This window comes from Fistularia commersonii, chromosome 2 (genome assembly GCF_037954325.1).
Source record: "Fistularia commersonii isolate RoL2024-O1a breed Wild chromosome 2, RoL_Fcom_v1.0, whole genome shotgun sequence".
Taxonomy (NCBI): domain Eukaryota; kingdom Metazoa; phylum Chordata; class Actinopteri; order Syngnathiformes; family Fistulariidae; genus Fistularia; species Fistularia commersonii.
In genome coordinates, this window is record NC_141285.1 from 13,609,553 (window position 1) to 13,625,481 (window position 15,929).

Below are 15,929 nucleotides of genomic sequence, written 5' to 3' on the forward strand. Positions count from 1 at the left end.
CATAAATATACACAGGTCACTCAAAAGAAAGGTGACAGAAATGTATTAATTATCTCACTAAATCCTGACGGCAATCACTTTCTCTGTGTTGCAAATTCCCTCATCCTTCAATGCACCCAACATGTTATTGACATTGCTGCATAATATTGTGCCAGAGAACAAATTGCATTTCATTTCTTATTCATAACCAGCATATATGCATGTCTTATGCATCCCTCCTGTACCGCACACTCATTGTGTCTTGTGAGAGAGTGACACACCATTGTTTTTGTCTTAAGTTGGCCAAAACAGCTCCCATGTTTGCATCCTGGAGGAGGTCTTCATGTAAGTGTGCCTCCCCCTGGAGACTAGTGATTGATGAACACTCTCATTCTATCAGTGCCATTAAACAGTGCTTTGCTGTGTACCTCTCACAATCTAGGGAAAAGAATTGTGTTGCTACACACATTTAGACTCTTTCTCGTGAATTGACTCACTGTGGTTTCCTTCATTGAGCTCGAATGTGAGATGTCTGTTTTCACAGTACATCAGTTACTGCAGAATTGTCATGTCATAAAATAATTGTTTGGATTCTTGTTTTGGTAGAAAAATGTGATAAATGCAATCAAATGTCTTACCTTCAATGCATGTCTGATATTTTAGGGCTATTTTTTTTGTCCATTAATATGTAACAAACTGCTCAAATAATTTACACATAAAATTATAGATTTTAAACATAACAGGAATAACTATGGATTTGAAATAATATGGTGAACAAATAAGACTATATTTAAAGATATGTTGCAAAGCTAGAAAAAACTGAAAATGCTCAAGTGCCTGTATACTATTCAGTATACTTCTCCTTTCGGCTTTTCCCTTCAGGGGTCACCACAGTGAATCAACCTTCTCCATCTAACCCTATTCTCTGTATCCTCCTATCTCCCATCAACTACCTACATACTTGGTGTTCTGTGTACCTTCATACTACTAAAGACAAAAAGACACAGAGTCCATGGGAGTGATGGAATTTTATGACATTTTGCCAAAAGGTATGCTGCACCAATTACTGTTATTTAATGTACAGATATATATTTACCTATATAAGTATACTGAATAGAACAGTTACAATAACAAAATGACAGGCGGTAGAGCTTAAGGTCACAGAGATGAAAATGCTAACATTCTCTTTGGGAGTGACCGGGATGGATAGGATCAGGGATGGAGCCTATCAGACGAACAACACGTTAGACGTTTTGGAGAATGTCAGAGAAACAAGACTGAGATGGTTCTGTCATGTACAGAGGAGGGATAGTGAATATATTGGTAGACAGATGTTGGAATTGGACCTGCCGGGCAGGAGGTCTCAAGGAAGGCCAAAGAGAAGATTTATGGACATAGTGAGAGAGGACATGAAGGTAGCTGGTGTGAGAGAGGAGGATAGGGAGAATAGGGTTAGATGGAGAAGGTTTATTCGCTCTGGCGACCCCTGAAGGGAAAAGCCGAAAGGAGAAGAAGTCAAAGAAATAGCTGATGCCAGTTCCACCATGTGGAAAGTGAAAAGAGAGATTTATGTAAATTATGGTATTTTTGGTATAGATTTATTGGTAAAGATTCAAACACATCCTGATAAAAACAGAAAAAAGTTTCTGCTTTCAACAAATGATAATGGTTGTACAAATTACTTGCCCAACATGAATACATGGCTATGTTTCTAAACCTTGGCCCGGCAGCCATATCAAAAGAGACCCGTGATGTGATTATACAAGAAGCTGTGTGCAACTTTGAAGAGACGGGGAGGGCGAGAGAGAGAGAGAGAGATAATGATGGAAGGGATGTACAACAGGTCCGGGTGATTAAGGATAGAGAGGGAAATATATTGACAGATGCTAGAGGAGTGATGGGAAGATGGAAAGAGTACTTTGAAGAGCTGATGAATGGGGAAAATGAAAGAGAGGCAAGGGTAGAAGAGGTGACTATTGTAGACCACAAAGTAGCACAAATTAGTAACAGTGAAGTGAGGAAGGCATTGAAGAGGGTGAATAGTGCAAAAGCAGTTGATATACCCGTGGAGGTGTGGAAGTGTCAAGGAGAGGCAGCTGTAGATTTTCTGACTCGATTATTCAACAGGATCTAAGAGAGTGAGAAGATGTCTGTAGAATGGAGACAAAATGTTATGGTGCCTATTTTGAAGAATAAAGGGGATGTGCAGAATTGCAGCAACTATAGAGGGATAAAGTTGGTGAGCCATACAATGAAGTTTCGGAAAGAGTAGAGGAAACTAGACTGAGAGCAGAAGTTAGCATTTGTGAACAGCGGTATGGCTTCATGCCTAGAGATAGTGCTACAGAATTTGTAGTGAGAATGCTAATAGAGAAGAACAGAGAAGGCCAGAGGGAGCTGCATTGTGTTTTTGTAGACCTTGAAAAAGCATACTGTGTGACAGGGTGCCAAGAGAGGAACTCTGGCAGTGTATAAGGAAGTCTGGAGTGGCAGAGAAGTATGTTAAACTGGTGCAGAACATGTATGCTATGTGAGACACTGGTACGGTGTGCTGTAGGGGTAACAGAGAAGTTTAAGGTAGAGGTGGGATTCAATCAGGGATCAGCTCTGAGCCCCTTCTTGTTCGCAATGGTGATGGACAGGCTGACAGATGAGGTTAGACAGGAATCTCCATGGACTATGATGTTTGCAGATGACATTGTGATCTTTAGTGAGAGCAGAAAACAGGTGGAGGAAAATCAAAGGTGGAGGTATGCTCTTGAAAGGAGAGAAATGAAAGTTAGTCGCAGCAAGACACAATATATGTGTGTGAACGAGAGGAACTCGGGTGGAATGGTAAGGCTAAAGGGAGTAGAGATCAAGAAGTCGGAGGATTTCAGGTACTTGGGGTCAACAGTACAGAGCAACAGAGAGTGTGGAAAAGAGGTGAAGAGACGGGTCCAAGCGGGTTGGAATGGGTGGAGAAAAGTGTTTGGGGTACTATGTGATAGAAGACTATTGGCCAGAATGAAAGGAAAGGTGAACAAGACAGTGGTGAGACCAGCGATGTCACGGGGCGGACTCGGATTGGGAACCACACCACCAAGGCTGAAATCAGATCGAAACTCTTTATTTAGGTAGGGCAAGACGAGGGGGACATGGTGGGCTGAGCAACAGGGTCACACACAGGCAGGGTCTCTGGCAATTCCCCAGCCCCAAGACAGAGTCTCACAAGGCTGGGTCTCAGGAAGGGTCCCAGGCAGAGTTACAGGAAGTGTCTCAAGACCGGGTCTCACAGACAGGGTCTCACCAGGGCAGGGTTCCACAATCCTCCAGCCCTGAAACCTCTTCTCGAGTCCCTCTCAAGCCTTCTCGATCCCTCGCGAACTACCCGACCCCGAACAGAGCGTGCTGCTGCTCTTTATGGGGCCGGGTAATTAGCGGCAGCTGGCACTGCCGTGTGAGATCCTGACAAGCAATGCTGTATGGCCTAGAAACAGTTACAATGACGAAAAGACAGGAGGTGGAACTAAAGGTTGCAGAGATGAAGATGTTGAGGTTCTCTCTGGGAGTGACCAGGATGTATAGGATCAGGCATGAGTCTATCAGAGGAACAGCACATGTTAGACGTTTCGGAGAGAAGGTCAGAGAAGACAGACTGAGATGGTTCGATCATGTACAATGGAGGGATAGAGAATATATTGGTAGACAGATGCTGGAATTGGAGCTGCCAGGCAGGAGGTCTCAAGGAAGACCAAAGAGAAGATTTATGGATGTAGTGAGAGGATATGAAGGTAGTCTGTGTGAGAGAGGAGGATACAAAGAATAGGGTTAGATGGAGAGAGTAGATTTGCTGTGGCGACCCCTGAAGGGAAAAGCCGAAAGAATAAGAAGAAGAAGAAGAGAGAGGGAGACCATCACTGTGGAAAAGGTAAAGGGGCATTTTTTTCAAAGGGGCAAACGTTCCTCTGTTATCTTTTTACACATGCATAAATGATTTTCTAGATGGATTCTATTGTCTGTAGTTCTTGAAGGGGTAAACCTTGAAGGTTTTCCCATTACCTCTGAGAACCGCATGCTCTTCTGTTGTAATTGCTTTCTAAGAGTAGGTCCAAACATACTGCTAAGCTCATATTTCTTAGATACATTTTCAAAAATGTCCTTGCAAAACTTTCATTTTTGATAAAACAAATGTACTTCTAGTTTATTTAATCCAGGATAAGTTGTGTAATCGCTTCATGTTATTTTGGAGGGGCTGAAACTTGGTGTGAGAAAAGGACAACTTAACACCCTTTTTTTTTTATTTCCTTTGAATTCGACATTTTAGCCAATGCATCACACATGTTTATTTATTATATATAGATAATTTGCTCATGTCAAAATTCCTATATAGCTGTTTTCATTGGACAATAATGTCACTTTTTTTATTGATGATAAATATATATATATATATATATATACATACACCCAAGGTTTATACTTACTGAATCTACAAAGGCTAAAAAACAATAAAGGGAAATATTCAATTATTTTAAACAATAGATTTAAAATCTTGTTGTCCTCCCTATCCTGCTTCAAAAAGAGACAGACACAGCCCTCTCTCTAAAAATCACTCAACATCACATCAGAAGACACTTAGGTTGATATTTGATAAAAAGCAAAAATCATTGGGCTTTTTGCCCTTTGCCGTCCTAATTATAGTAAATAAGGACTCTCCACCTTGTGTTTGACATTCGATTTATTTCCTCTGCCTGGTTAATACGGAATAGAGTTAATTGTTTTCTGAATGTGAGGCTCAGGGAATCATGCCTTTTTAATTAAAGTCCCAACTATTTATAGGAGTGTCCTGTCCAATCTTGATGTAATCAATAACTTGATTCTCTTAAAGCTGGCATTGGCCAGTGTGAAGTGATCATTATATACAGCACTTCCGTTATTATTTCCTTTATTTATGTCTATATTTCCATCAATTTCTGGTGAACAAACCTATGCTGCTGTGCTGTTCATACCTACAGTTTGAGATGTAGAGTTTTTTTCCCTTTAGTAGTCGTTACTTCGATTTGTCTAGATCTAAATTTAAGTGTTTTTTTTTTTTTTTTCATTTTAAATCAACAGGGTTTTTTAATTGTTTTTTTTCTGAATACACAGCCATTCATATTAGTATTTGGAGCTTAATGAAGTACAGACAACCATCAAGCATTTTAAAGATGACGTCAAGGTCAAGGTTTTGTAAACTCTGTTCTAAAATGGCAACACCTATTAAGTGCGTCACATCAGCACAAAAAACGCTTTATTCCCCTTGCTGTCGGGTGTGTGATGTTTCTGTTTCATATTTAGTTGTAAGTATACCTGTGTATAAAACTTTTGCCAAGTGGCAATTCTCTCAAACTTAAAATGCTCTTGAGTATTTTCCTATCACCTTGAGTATTTTCCAAGCTTTACTACTAAGTTTATATATTTGAACTAATGGAAAAAATGAAAAAAGGGGATGAGTTCAAGCTGCCATGACATGATTGAATGCTCTATTAAAAAAATATATAATTCTTTTTAGAATTAAAAAAAAGGAAATAAAACATTTGCATTGAAAGTTAGTTTTACACAAATATTATGATGGTACACATTTAACTCCAGGTTATACGCGTGACAGTCACAAATAAATTACCTTTTTGGTGTCAAAAGAAGTGCAGGCAAAAGTAATGATTATGATAAAGAGATGAAGTAGAAGGACATTGTAGAACAGATTATTTTAAGATTAAAACTGACATTTTCTTAAAGGAAAGGCACTAACACTCAAAATGGAAATCGCAGCAGAACACTGAGATAACATTATACATAGCTCAGAACTCCAAATTAATGCTTTATTATTAAGTATTACTATTTATTAATACTTTATTTATTTTTTCCTGAATTCACTAAGAATGTTGAGCCATGACTAACATAACACTTAATTGTAACATTTCCTCTATTTATTATGCTGCAAAGAATTAAACCATTTACTCCATCGTACAGGGTAGAAGCATTTTAATGTTACATTAGAATGGAATACTCCAACGATTACTTTCCAGTTACAGGGCCATGTGGATAGGCTTATCATATGGTATTGCCAACAAAATGGTCAATTACAGAGATACACAGTTGTCAGACTCTGCCTTTGTGAGGAGGGCTCATGTATGAAAAGAAGAAGCATTGAATCCCCTGAACAACTTAATCCCTAACATAATCCCTAACTTTAATTTAGTCAAAACCACGTTCACACAAATAGAGCCTCACAGGAGCCAGAGTTGTTTGAATTAGCATTACAAGACAAATGACATGTAAAACACACTCTCCTATACTTTGCTGCACTTCATTTCTTTTACACCTACATGTACTTTCATTTCAAAGAGCTACAGAGAGAAATTCCACCTTATTGCACAATGATCATTTTTTTAGTGTTGAAGACAGACATGAAACTAAAATGAAATGTTAACACAGGTTTATGTGATAGTGAGGTAATTCTATTCTGTTGGTTAAATTAACTTTCTTTTTCTTAGAAGTAAAATATGATAAGTACAGTGTGACAAATTAAAATTTTTGTAATTATGGTTTAGAGTAATGGAAACAAACAATTATAGACATAACAATTTTAAAGGGTTTCGCTCGCATTGATTCATTATTCACACTGCTATTTTCAAGGATAATATGTGGAGTTCTTTCCTCAGGCAGACTTGTCCTCACTTAGATTGAAAGGTCAAAAGGTGTAAAAGAAAATCAAAAATAAGTGAGTCAAAACATGGAAAAGAACTGAGCATTTGGTAAGCTTTTTGAATAGGTGAATTAGGTGACACTTAGTAGTGTTTTTTTTCCTGATGTTGTCTTCCCTCATTTCCGTACTTATTAAAATGGGTGTGTTGCGAAAAATTATGCTTCTTTCAAGCCTCGTTCCAAAGTGCAACATAGTTTTGGTTCATCCTGTCACAGAATGTTGACAGCTGATTTCAATGTAAAACAAAAAAGAAAGAATCATGGTTTATTTATAACCGATTGATGGGTACCACTTTTTACAATTAGCCATATGAAACAAGGGAAATGTTCTCCAGCAAATCTAAATCAATATTCTTTGTTGGACATGATACTTTCCCGTTGTCTTCTTTGCCTTTCAGCTTTTCGCTTCAGGGGTCGCCGTAGCGAATCAACCTTCTCCATTTAACCCTATGCTCTGTATCCTCCTCCCTCACACCAACTAAGTTCATATCCTCTCTCACTACATCCATAAATCTTGCCCTTGGTCTTCCTCGAGACCTCCTGCCTGGCACGTCCAATTCCAGCATGTCTACTAATATATTCACTATCCCTCCTCTGTTCATGACCAAACCATCTCAGTCTGGCTTCTCTGACCTTCTCTCCCAAACATCTAACATGCTGTCCCTCTGATAGATTCCTGATCCTATCCATCCTGCTCATTCCCTAAGTGAACTTCGTCTTCATCTCCGTGACCTTCAGCTCTACCTCCTGTCTTTTCATCATTTTCACTGTTTCAAGACCCTACAACATCGCTGGTCTAACCACTGTCTAACACGCAGCACCCCTAACACTTTTCTCCACCCATTCAAACCTGCTTGAACCTGTTTCTTTACCTCTTTCCACACTGTTACTCTGGACTCTTGACGCCAAGCACTTGATTTACACAAAGTGACTGCCTGTGGAAAAGAAAATTATTGACTGTTTTTATTTACATTTCTTTACGCTTAGTTTAAATAGAAAAGAAATCCAGCCTACTTTAACACTCATAGCATCCTTCCTCGCAGGGCTACGATGACGGATACGGCGGAGAATATGATGACGAGAGTTATGAAGCCTATGACGATAACTACAGCAATCAGTCTAAGAGGTGATGTTTTCAGATTAAGCAGCCTATAAAATAATCCAACACCTTTTCTCAGTTACATTGTCTGTTAATTCCTTGACAGATTGTGAAAGATTTTGTTCAGTGGTATCCTCTACCTACCATTTGAAAGAAATCATAAGAAATTATGTTAAACAGATGGCATTTTGTCCTGTTGCTTATTAGTAAAATAAATAATTATTGAAATCAATCCTGCATACACAATTTCATAGTTACTATTCATGAAGTCATTAAATATGTATAAAAACTATGGCATAGAGCCATACTTTCTCTTCTCTGAAGATCATATACCTTCAGAAGCTTTTTAGAATCCACCATTTTTTTTCCTGACAGATTGTGTGTGTGTGTGTGTGTGTGTGTGTGTGTGTGTGTGTGTGTGTGTGTGTGTGTGTGTGTGTGTGTGTGTGTGTGTGTGTTTCGTTCATCCTTAAACAAAACTGTATTTACTTAGATCTGTAACTGATGCTTTTATTTGGTCTGCTTTAGCATTTCTGAATATTACGAATATGGACATGGAGCCAGTGATGAATCCTACAGTAACTATGGTAAGTTGTTAATATTGGTCATGTAGTCATGGTATCCCAAATTTGAAATATTGATGAAAGTTATGTAAATGAAAATCAATGAGTAGTTTTTCAATGTTCAATCAACATTATACAACATAGTTGTATAAATTATGAACTGCTTAAAGCAGTTCATAATTTGAATCATGTCCTTTTATTGCGCACACAAATAATTAAGTATCGATCACAGACAAAAGTAAATAGGAAGGTTTTCCACTATATTTGACTTAAAATCTTTAGTCCAGTTAAGTCTCTCTTGCCAGTGTCTGTTTGTACTAACAATTCCCCTGCAGTTCTGCAGCCCTTGGAACTTAATTTCAAGCAAAATCATCTGTTATTCCATTGACCGTTCAGTAATTAGTTTGGTTAATAGAAAGGGTATCAGAGTTTAATACCTTTTCTGAAAGAATCTTGGATTCAGGCCCAGCCTGATATTTAAAAGATGTCCCACGGCAGAGAAACACAGGTAAACCCATGTTGTTCCTGTCCATAACTAATTATCAAAACCCTGTGAGCCGCAACGAGTATCACCCCTCCTTTCCATCTTAAGACAAGCTGTGTTACACTGAGACAGTGAACCAGTGGAAGCATAGAATTTGCCGTCTAGATGCCGGTACTCAGGCTTTGCATTTCAGTCATTTCATTTGAGTCACTTCTGCTTTTTTCCCCAAAGAATATCAACTGCCCCAGTTGCCCTGCTTTTTTTTCCTTTTTAAATGCCCAGAAGATTTTAATGCTTTCATGATCCTAGAACTCTTGAAAGTTTAACTTTTGAGAGTGAATGCAGTTACAAGGTTGTCATATGTCAGTGATGATAAGCTGGTTGGCAGTGAGGGAGTTTTTACAGTTATTAATTTTCAGCAAAACAAATCATGAGCTGGGGTGTTGAGGTCAGACCAAACCAAAAATAATATGGCAATGATTTGATTTTCTGCTCCATAAACACTTTTATTTTGGAAGTGGTGCAACACGCCATGCAGCAGAGGTGGCCATCTTTATGTAATTTGGCTCCAAGGAAGAAGCTGCTGACAGTCAGATCTCATTATTGGTCTGACAGAGGGCAAAGAGCTTATGAAATTAATTTTCTTCGGCAAGAGGCCTCTGATCCAGGAATAGACTTTGCCCTATGTATTTTCTTGTCTTTGGTTACTTTGGTTAAATAATGGTGAGAGGACATGATACCTCTACATACCTCTATCATCAACTTTCTCAACAAGGTGAATGCAGTTTTCCATTATGTGTTTTTTTTTTTTTTTCAGAGGAGGAGTGGACCTCAACCCGCCCCAGTCTTAAAGCCCCAGTTTTACGGCTAACAAGAGGGGGCTACAGAAAACATCCCTATGGTAGATACTGAAGGTGCTCCAAATATGTGACTTCCAATTTCAAAATATATTTTTTTTTATTTAATTTTATTTTTTTCAAGTCCTCATAAAAAATGTTCGAATGGATTGAATATTTGTCAACCTCCATCAAGCTTATGAATAAAATGCATAAGCTCACAAAGTGTTGATGTTTCTGATGACAAATGAAATAATTCTTGAAAAAAAAAACCACCCAAAATATAATATCTAACCACCATGATAAATATGTGCGCAGAGGTTGTTCTGAAAAATGATTGCCTACGCAACCTCTGATTCGCGTGTCTCCCAGTCACTGTAATCATAGTTTGGATCTTTTTATTCTTTACATTAAACTACCATTTTCTCCCCTTTGTGAATTTCTAATTCTGTTTTTGTACTTGCTGCCATTCCTACCATTTTGTAAGAGGTTGGTGTGTCAAGAGCAAATGAGAAAGTCATTCAAATACAAGTGTTCCAACATTTGTCAACTTTGCCTGCAGTTCTGTCCTATATATTTAAGGTGATTATTTTCTCCCCAGAAATACTACTCAAAACGAATCTTATTCTGGAGAAATTCAAAGTGGCCCGTAAACCAATTTATTTTGTGCACTCTTTAAAGCACCAACCTCCATCAAATTCAATTTGATATTTCAAAGGAATTCGCCGATAATGTCCATTAATATTTTTAATATGTCTTTTAAATGAGAGCAATAAATATCAAGATACAGTATTCAAAAGATGCAACCTTACGTAGATGTTCAGATTGAAGGTTATATAATCCCACAGTCTTGTTTCGAAAGACATGTATTATGGATCTTAACAAGATCTTGATTCTAAATTCAGTAAAAAGTGATTTACTATCAATTATAATAAAATGGCGTAATTACATTTGAGATACATTGTGATCCTTCTTCTTTCGGCTTTTCCCGTCACGGATCGCAACAGCAAATCAACCGTCTCCATCTAACCCTATTCTGTGTATCCTCCTCTCTCACACCAACTATCTACCTTCATATCTTCTCTCACTTGGTCCATAAATCTTCTCCTTGGTCTTCCTCGAGATCTCCTGCCTGGCAGCTTCAATTCCAACATCTGTCTACTAATATATTCACTATCCCTCCTCTGTATATGACCAAACCATCTCAGTCTGGCTTCTCTGACCTTCTCTCCAAAACATCTAAAATGTGCTGTTCCTCTGAGACTCATTCCTGATCCTATCCATCCTGGTCGCTCCCAAAGAGAACCTTAGCATCTTCATCTCTACGACCTCTAGCTCTGCCGCCTGTCTTTTTGTCATTGGATCTGCTTCTAGTCCATACAGCATCGCTGGTCTCACCACTGTCTTGTACACCTTTCCTTTCAATCAGGCTTAAAGTCTTCTATCACATAGTACCCCAAATACTTTTCTCCACCCATTCCAACCAGCTTGAACCCGTCTCTTCACCTCTTTTCAACACGGTCCGTTGCCCTGCACTGTTGACCCCAAGTATGTGAAATCCTCCGACTTCTTGATCTTGAGAATACATTGTCAATGGACATGGGAAATAATCAGATAATGAATTAAATTGCAGTTTATGCTGCAATGTTGACTGTAGTGATTCTTAAATTAGATTACTTTGCAATTTAGTTGCTGATGTCACCATTTCAAGTGCATAAAAGAGTCAACATTTCGAGGAAAGACAGAAACCTGCCGTCACCATTATCTTTGTTTTCAACAACTCTGCATTTTGTTTCCTGGTCGAGAAACTCGCGTGAGCTTTGAAAAAGACTACAAACCTTATATCTTTAAAAAAACAAAAAAGCTAAATGGAAAAACTGAGAAATTTCATGGACAAAGCAGACAAGATTGAAAAATAACCAGATGATACAACCAGCCTGTTGGCATCATCTGTATGGGCCATGACTTGGCCTTGGTTTTTCCAGCTATTTAAATTTTGATAATTTTGTCCATGGAAAAATAAACTGAGAAGGTGCTAAATTCATTTAATTTGCTTTTTATGTGACACTGACATATTACCCCATTTTTTCCTCAAGACTTAAATATATAAATGTACAGAAATCATACTTTTACATTTTTCAAAGAAAAGGTCCACAACTTTTATTGTCTTGTGCAGATTTTCTGAAAATGTGGTTTAATTTAGTGTATACTTTAGGATTTATTCCCAATTACATACTCATTAGCTGATTCAAATTGAAAGGAGCCTCTTCTGTAGCTACAGGTTTCCATGGTGACACTACATGCAATGTTATGGAATCAAGGGTTTGAGCTATTAAACACCTCACGGTAACCTGTGTATCACCTAAATACACTAAACCATTGTCACCTCAGTTGATATATTGGCAAAGACAGAAGACTACTGAGCACAATGGCTTAAATTATTAGTACAGTATTTGTCTGTTGTTTCAAAAAAGGACCATGGTGTGTGTGTATATAAGTGTGTATGTATGTATGTACAGTATGTATGTACAGTATGTGTGTGCACACTCAGTAACTGAATCAGTGGAGCATTCAAAGGTTACTCCTTTCATTGGGTGGGCCAAGGCATAAAGGTATAAATTCTGTCTTTTCTTAGAGACCTAGAGATGCATCCAATGCCTGTTTGTGAAAAATGGAAATTGTGGCCATGGGGATAAGTTGAAAATAATATTTTGAAAGGAGTAAAATGCCTTTGCCTCCTGCCTTCCGTGATCCTTCAGTCAAATCCATTTCCCATCCTCCAGTGTTAAAAAAAACATTTCAAAATATAGTAATTAAGATCAGCTTGTAAATTAAATGGGTTTCTGGTCAGTTTCACATCTGATCCTAGTAAAAGAAAAACCTATTCCTTTCTAGAAGTAACAGACGAACACTGACTTGAACAGGAATGCCCCCATCAACTTTATTAAGGGAAAATGTGAAAAAGTATATAACTTTCTTAAGCTGAGAATGTGAATGCAAAAATGTTAAAAAACAAACTGTTCTATGTTTGGAATTCAAATTCAGATCCCAAGTTCCATATTGCTGGATGCTACAATTCATTCATGATGTAACATTATAACAGATTCCTCAAGTCCTCAAGAACATGTGAGAAAATTGTCATACAAAACCTTTTATTTCGTTTCAGTTGAGCGCAGTCAGCAATGTACAGTGTGTAATTTACAATAAGTTCATTGTTGTGTGTGCAATCTGTATTTGTATATATAACATTTAATAAAAACAGCATAAAGCACAGTAGCATGTGTAAGACTCTAAATAAGTGGCTCTTGAGGTTTAAATGTGGTTTTTGATGTTGCTTTCTTCCTTGTTTGCAGCTTGTTTATGTAATATCTGCAGATTTCTACTACCTTGCACCTTAAAAAAAAGCCTAACAACATCTCCCAAATGCCTCATTTGTAAAATTATTCATATTCCATCATCTTGGAATCTCTGCAGATTCTAAAGTTTTTTTCTGTTTTATGAATGACCTCATTTATTTGTCTCCTTAATCCATCCTCTGAAGTTTTACATCACTAAAAAGACATTTTTACAAAGGTAAGAAGTCCTAATGCATTTTTATACTAATGTCTAAATAAATCAGGGATTTGAAATTGCTGTGTACTAGCAATACTACAAAATGAAAATGTTTTTTTTTTTAATTTTTTTTTTTTTTCAAGCCTCAATGTCTTTTCTAACCTGTTTTTACATCTCTGTCATTGAAAATGGGACTTTGCAATGCAGTTTGTCCTTTAAACATGGAAGCTGAAGTCCTGTAAACCCTAATACAAAAGAAAGTAGTTCATGGGACTGAAAAGAGGACTAAACACAAATCAGGTAAACCAGTAAAAATAATAATTTAATAACAAAATCTAACTTCCACTAAAAAAAGTAAACCTGCCCTTTTTTAAACTCCTTTTTTAAACAAATAAAAACTCCATAACCTTTAATCCCTTCATATCTCTAACCACGTACTACAAGAAAGCTAAATTACTATAAAAGACCTAATCCGTTTCATAACACTTAAATAATATTTGGTGAGCGAGCCCCCATTTGAGCAGTATGCACAAAATACAAAGTTAATAAAAGACATAAAATAACATTTCATAACACCGAAAATTGGTTTACTTTTTTCATGTGAAATGTAATGATGTTTGTGCTTCCTCTGTTTATGCAGATATTTATGCTGCATGCAGACTTTGTCAATTTATGTTGTGAATATCATGCATAAAACACACAATCTTTATCAGATCATTTTGTTTTTCCTGTTGATACAGGCTCCATATGGGAATCCAAGTGCAGAAGGATGAAGCAGGTCAGCAGATATTTATTATTACTGCATTATTATTATTGCATTTCTTCCCTTGTTTGTGATGTCATTGCTTTATGTCCTTGTACAATGAAAATGTTATTCTTTTGTCTTCTATTTGTTTTGAAATGTATTTATTTCACATTCTTCATAGGTATCTCCTCAATCTATAAATTGTAATAAGTCAGCAATATTACTAATGTCTATATTCCTGATACTTTATTTTGTGATTCAAACTGTGCACAGGATTGGAATATGTCTAAAGCTAGCTGAAATGTTTTGGACTTTCAACCATCCTGGTCATTTTCTTCAAGTACACATAATGATAAATGTTAGGTTTATCATTCTCACTCAGTTAGTATGTTGGTGTGAATAGGACTTTTTATAAGCACTTTATATGGCTAGTATGCAACATTAACACCACCGTTTTCATGTTTTATTACAGTAAATTAAGTAATTGCACAAATACAGTTACATTCTATTCCTACTCCTGAGCTATATATAATTCAATAGACTCTTCTCATACATCCTTTTCCATACCTGCAATGAAAACACTGGAGATGATTTGTGACAAAAATACACCAAAAAATGCTAAAGTAATCCTTAGGATTTGTGTCTGTTTCTTACTTTGCTTTGTTTTTTTCTGATCTTTTTTTTATGCTGCTAAATAACTATATGCTACAATTTCCTGTGACGCTGCAACAAGTATGAGCATCATGTTAATACAGTCAGTGTTGAAAGAAAGATTTATTGGATGGATAAAACTATCAGTGCAACTTCAGAGCACAAGAAATATCACTACATGTATATATATGTATATATGGCGCTATATATATGGGAAAAAAAAAATTATTATAATAACGCATGGGAGTTCCTAAAGTGAAATCCTCATGCATTAACCAGAAACTTGACAAGCTTAAATATAATTATAATAAAATGGTAATCAAAGTCATTCAAAACAATGTTTTTGGCCACAATTGTTATTTAAAAAGAAACTACTCTCATCAATTAGAAATCTGAATTTTGATGCGTTTGGATAGGACTGTTGGTGCGTGTGTGTTTGTATGCTTCAGGCATCTCCAGAGATGGGGGGGGTTTGGCACATATATCTCAAGGATTAGAGCAGAAAAGCTTGGCAAACCCAGTCTTAGAAGACTTTTTTTGTTGCAGGAGGTTTTATATAATATATAACCACACAGGTCTGTATACTTCTGCGCAAGACTAACACAATCAAAAAACATATATTTTACCACCCTAACAAAGTGTAAACCTTCCAACGACAACTGCACATAAGTTGTTGTTATTCTGAGCTTTGACACCTAGCAAGAGAAACGCAGCTCATTTTCCACAAGAGACATCACCCTAATTAATGAAAAGTTCAGATGGAACATTCTGTTTTGGGGTGAAACAACATTGCTCAGGATTCATGAAATATTTTTGCATATAATTGTGGGAAAAAAAAGGCCAATTTGCGAACACGTCAACCAGCCTCTTTTCTGCAGTTTATTTATAAGCTGTGATGTGCTGGTTGTCGAAACAGACAACACAAATGTCAGACAAAAGGGATATGAACTGTGTGTTAATTACCTCTGTGTTTCATAGCTTGCAAATTATGACAATTCTACAATTTTCCATTCACTGGTTTCACAAAAGGATCTAATTGCACACTGATTGATTTCCACAAAGATTAACCTTTTTGTATGATGCTAACAGAACATAAATGTTACTGTACAAAATTATATTCACTGCTATTGTAAGATTACAAGTCTTATTGTATGCTGTGTTGTAACATGACTCACATCATGATTCCATTACTGTTTCAAAAATACCATTTTCTGCTCTTTGTATTTGTTCTCTTTTTCAGAGCAGATGGCACAGGATCTGCTCCCAGAGGACTGCAGCCTACTCAGCCCAGAGATTT

General features: G+C 36.9%; 1 protein-coding gene across 2 annotated transcripts in view; it reads left to right on the forward strand.

Moving 5' to 3' along the window:
- khdrbs2 (KH domain containing, RNA binding, signal transduction associated 2) overlaps positions 1–15,925 on the forward strand; it is a 69,695-nt gene extending 53,770 nt beyond the window's left edge. The window contains exons 7-11 of one of the 2 annotated variants that reach the window (XM_086168315.1): positions 7,746–7,828; positions 8,330–8,388; positions 9,666–9,762; positions 13,977–14,014; positions 15,873–15,925. In XM_086168315.1, coding sequence (XP_086024441.1) covers positions 7,746–7,828; positions 8,330–8,388; positions 9,666–9,760 — 237 coding nt within the window. In that variant the 3' untranslated portion in view covers positions 9,761–9,762; positions 13,977–14,014; positions 15,873–15,925. Of the gene's footprint in view, positions 1–7,745; positions 7,829–8,329; positions 8,389–9,665; positions 10,640–13,976; positions 14,015–15,872 lie in introns of those variants that run through there. The other variant, XM_086168307.1, reaches the window with a different exon arrangement.
- The last annotated feature ends 4 nt before the right edge of the window (positions 15,926–15,929 follow it).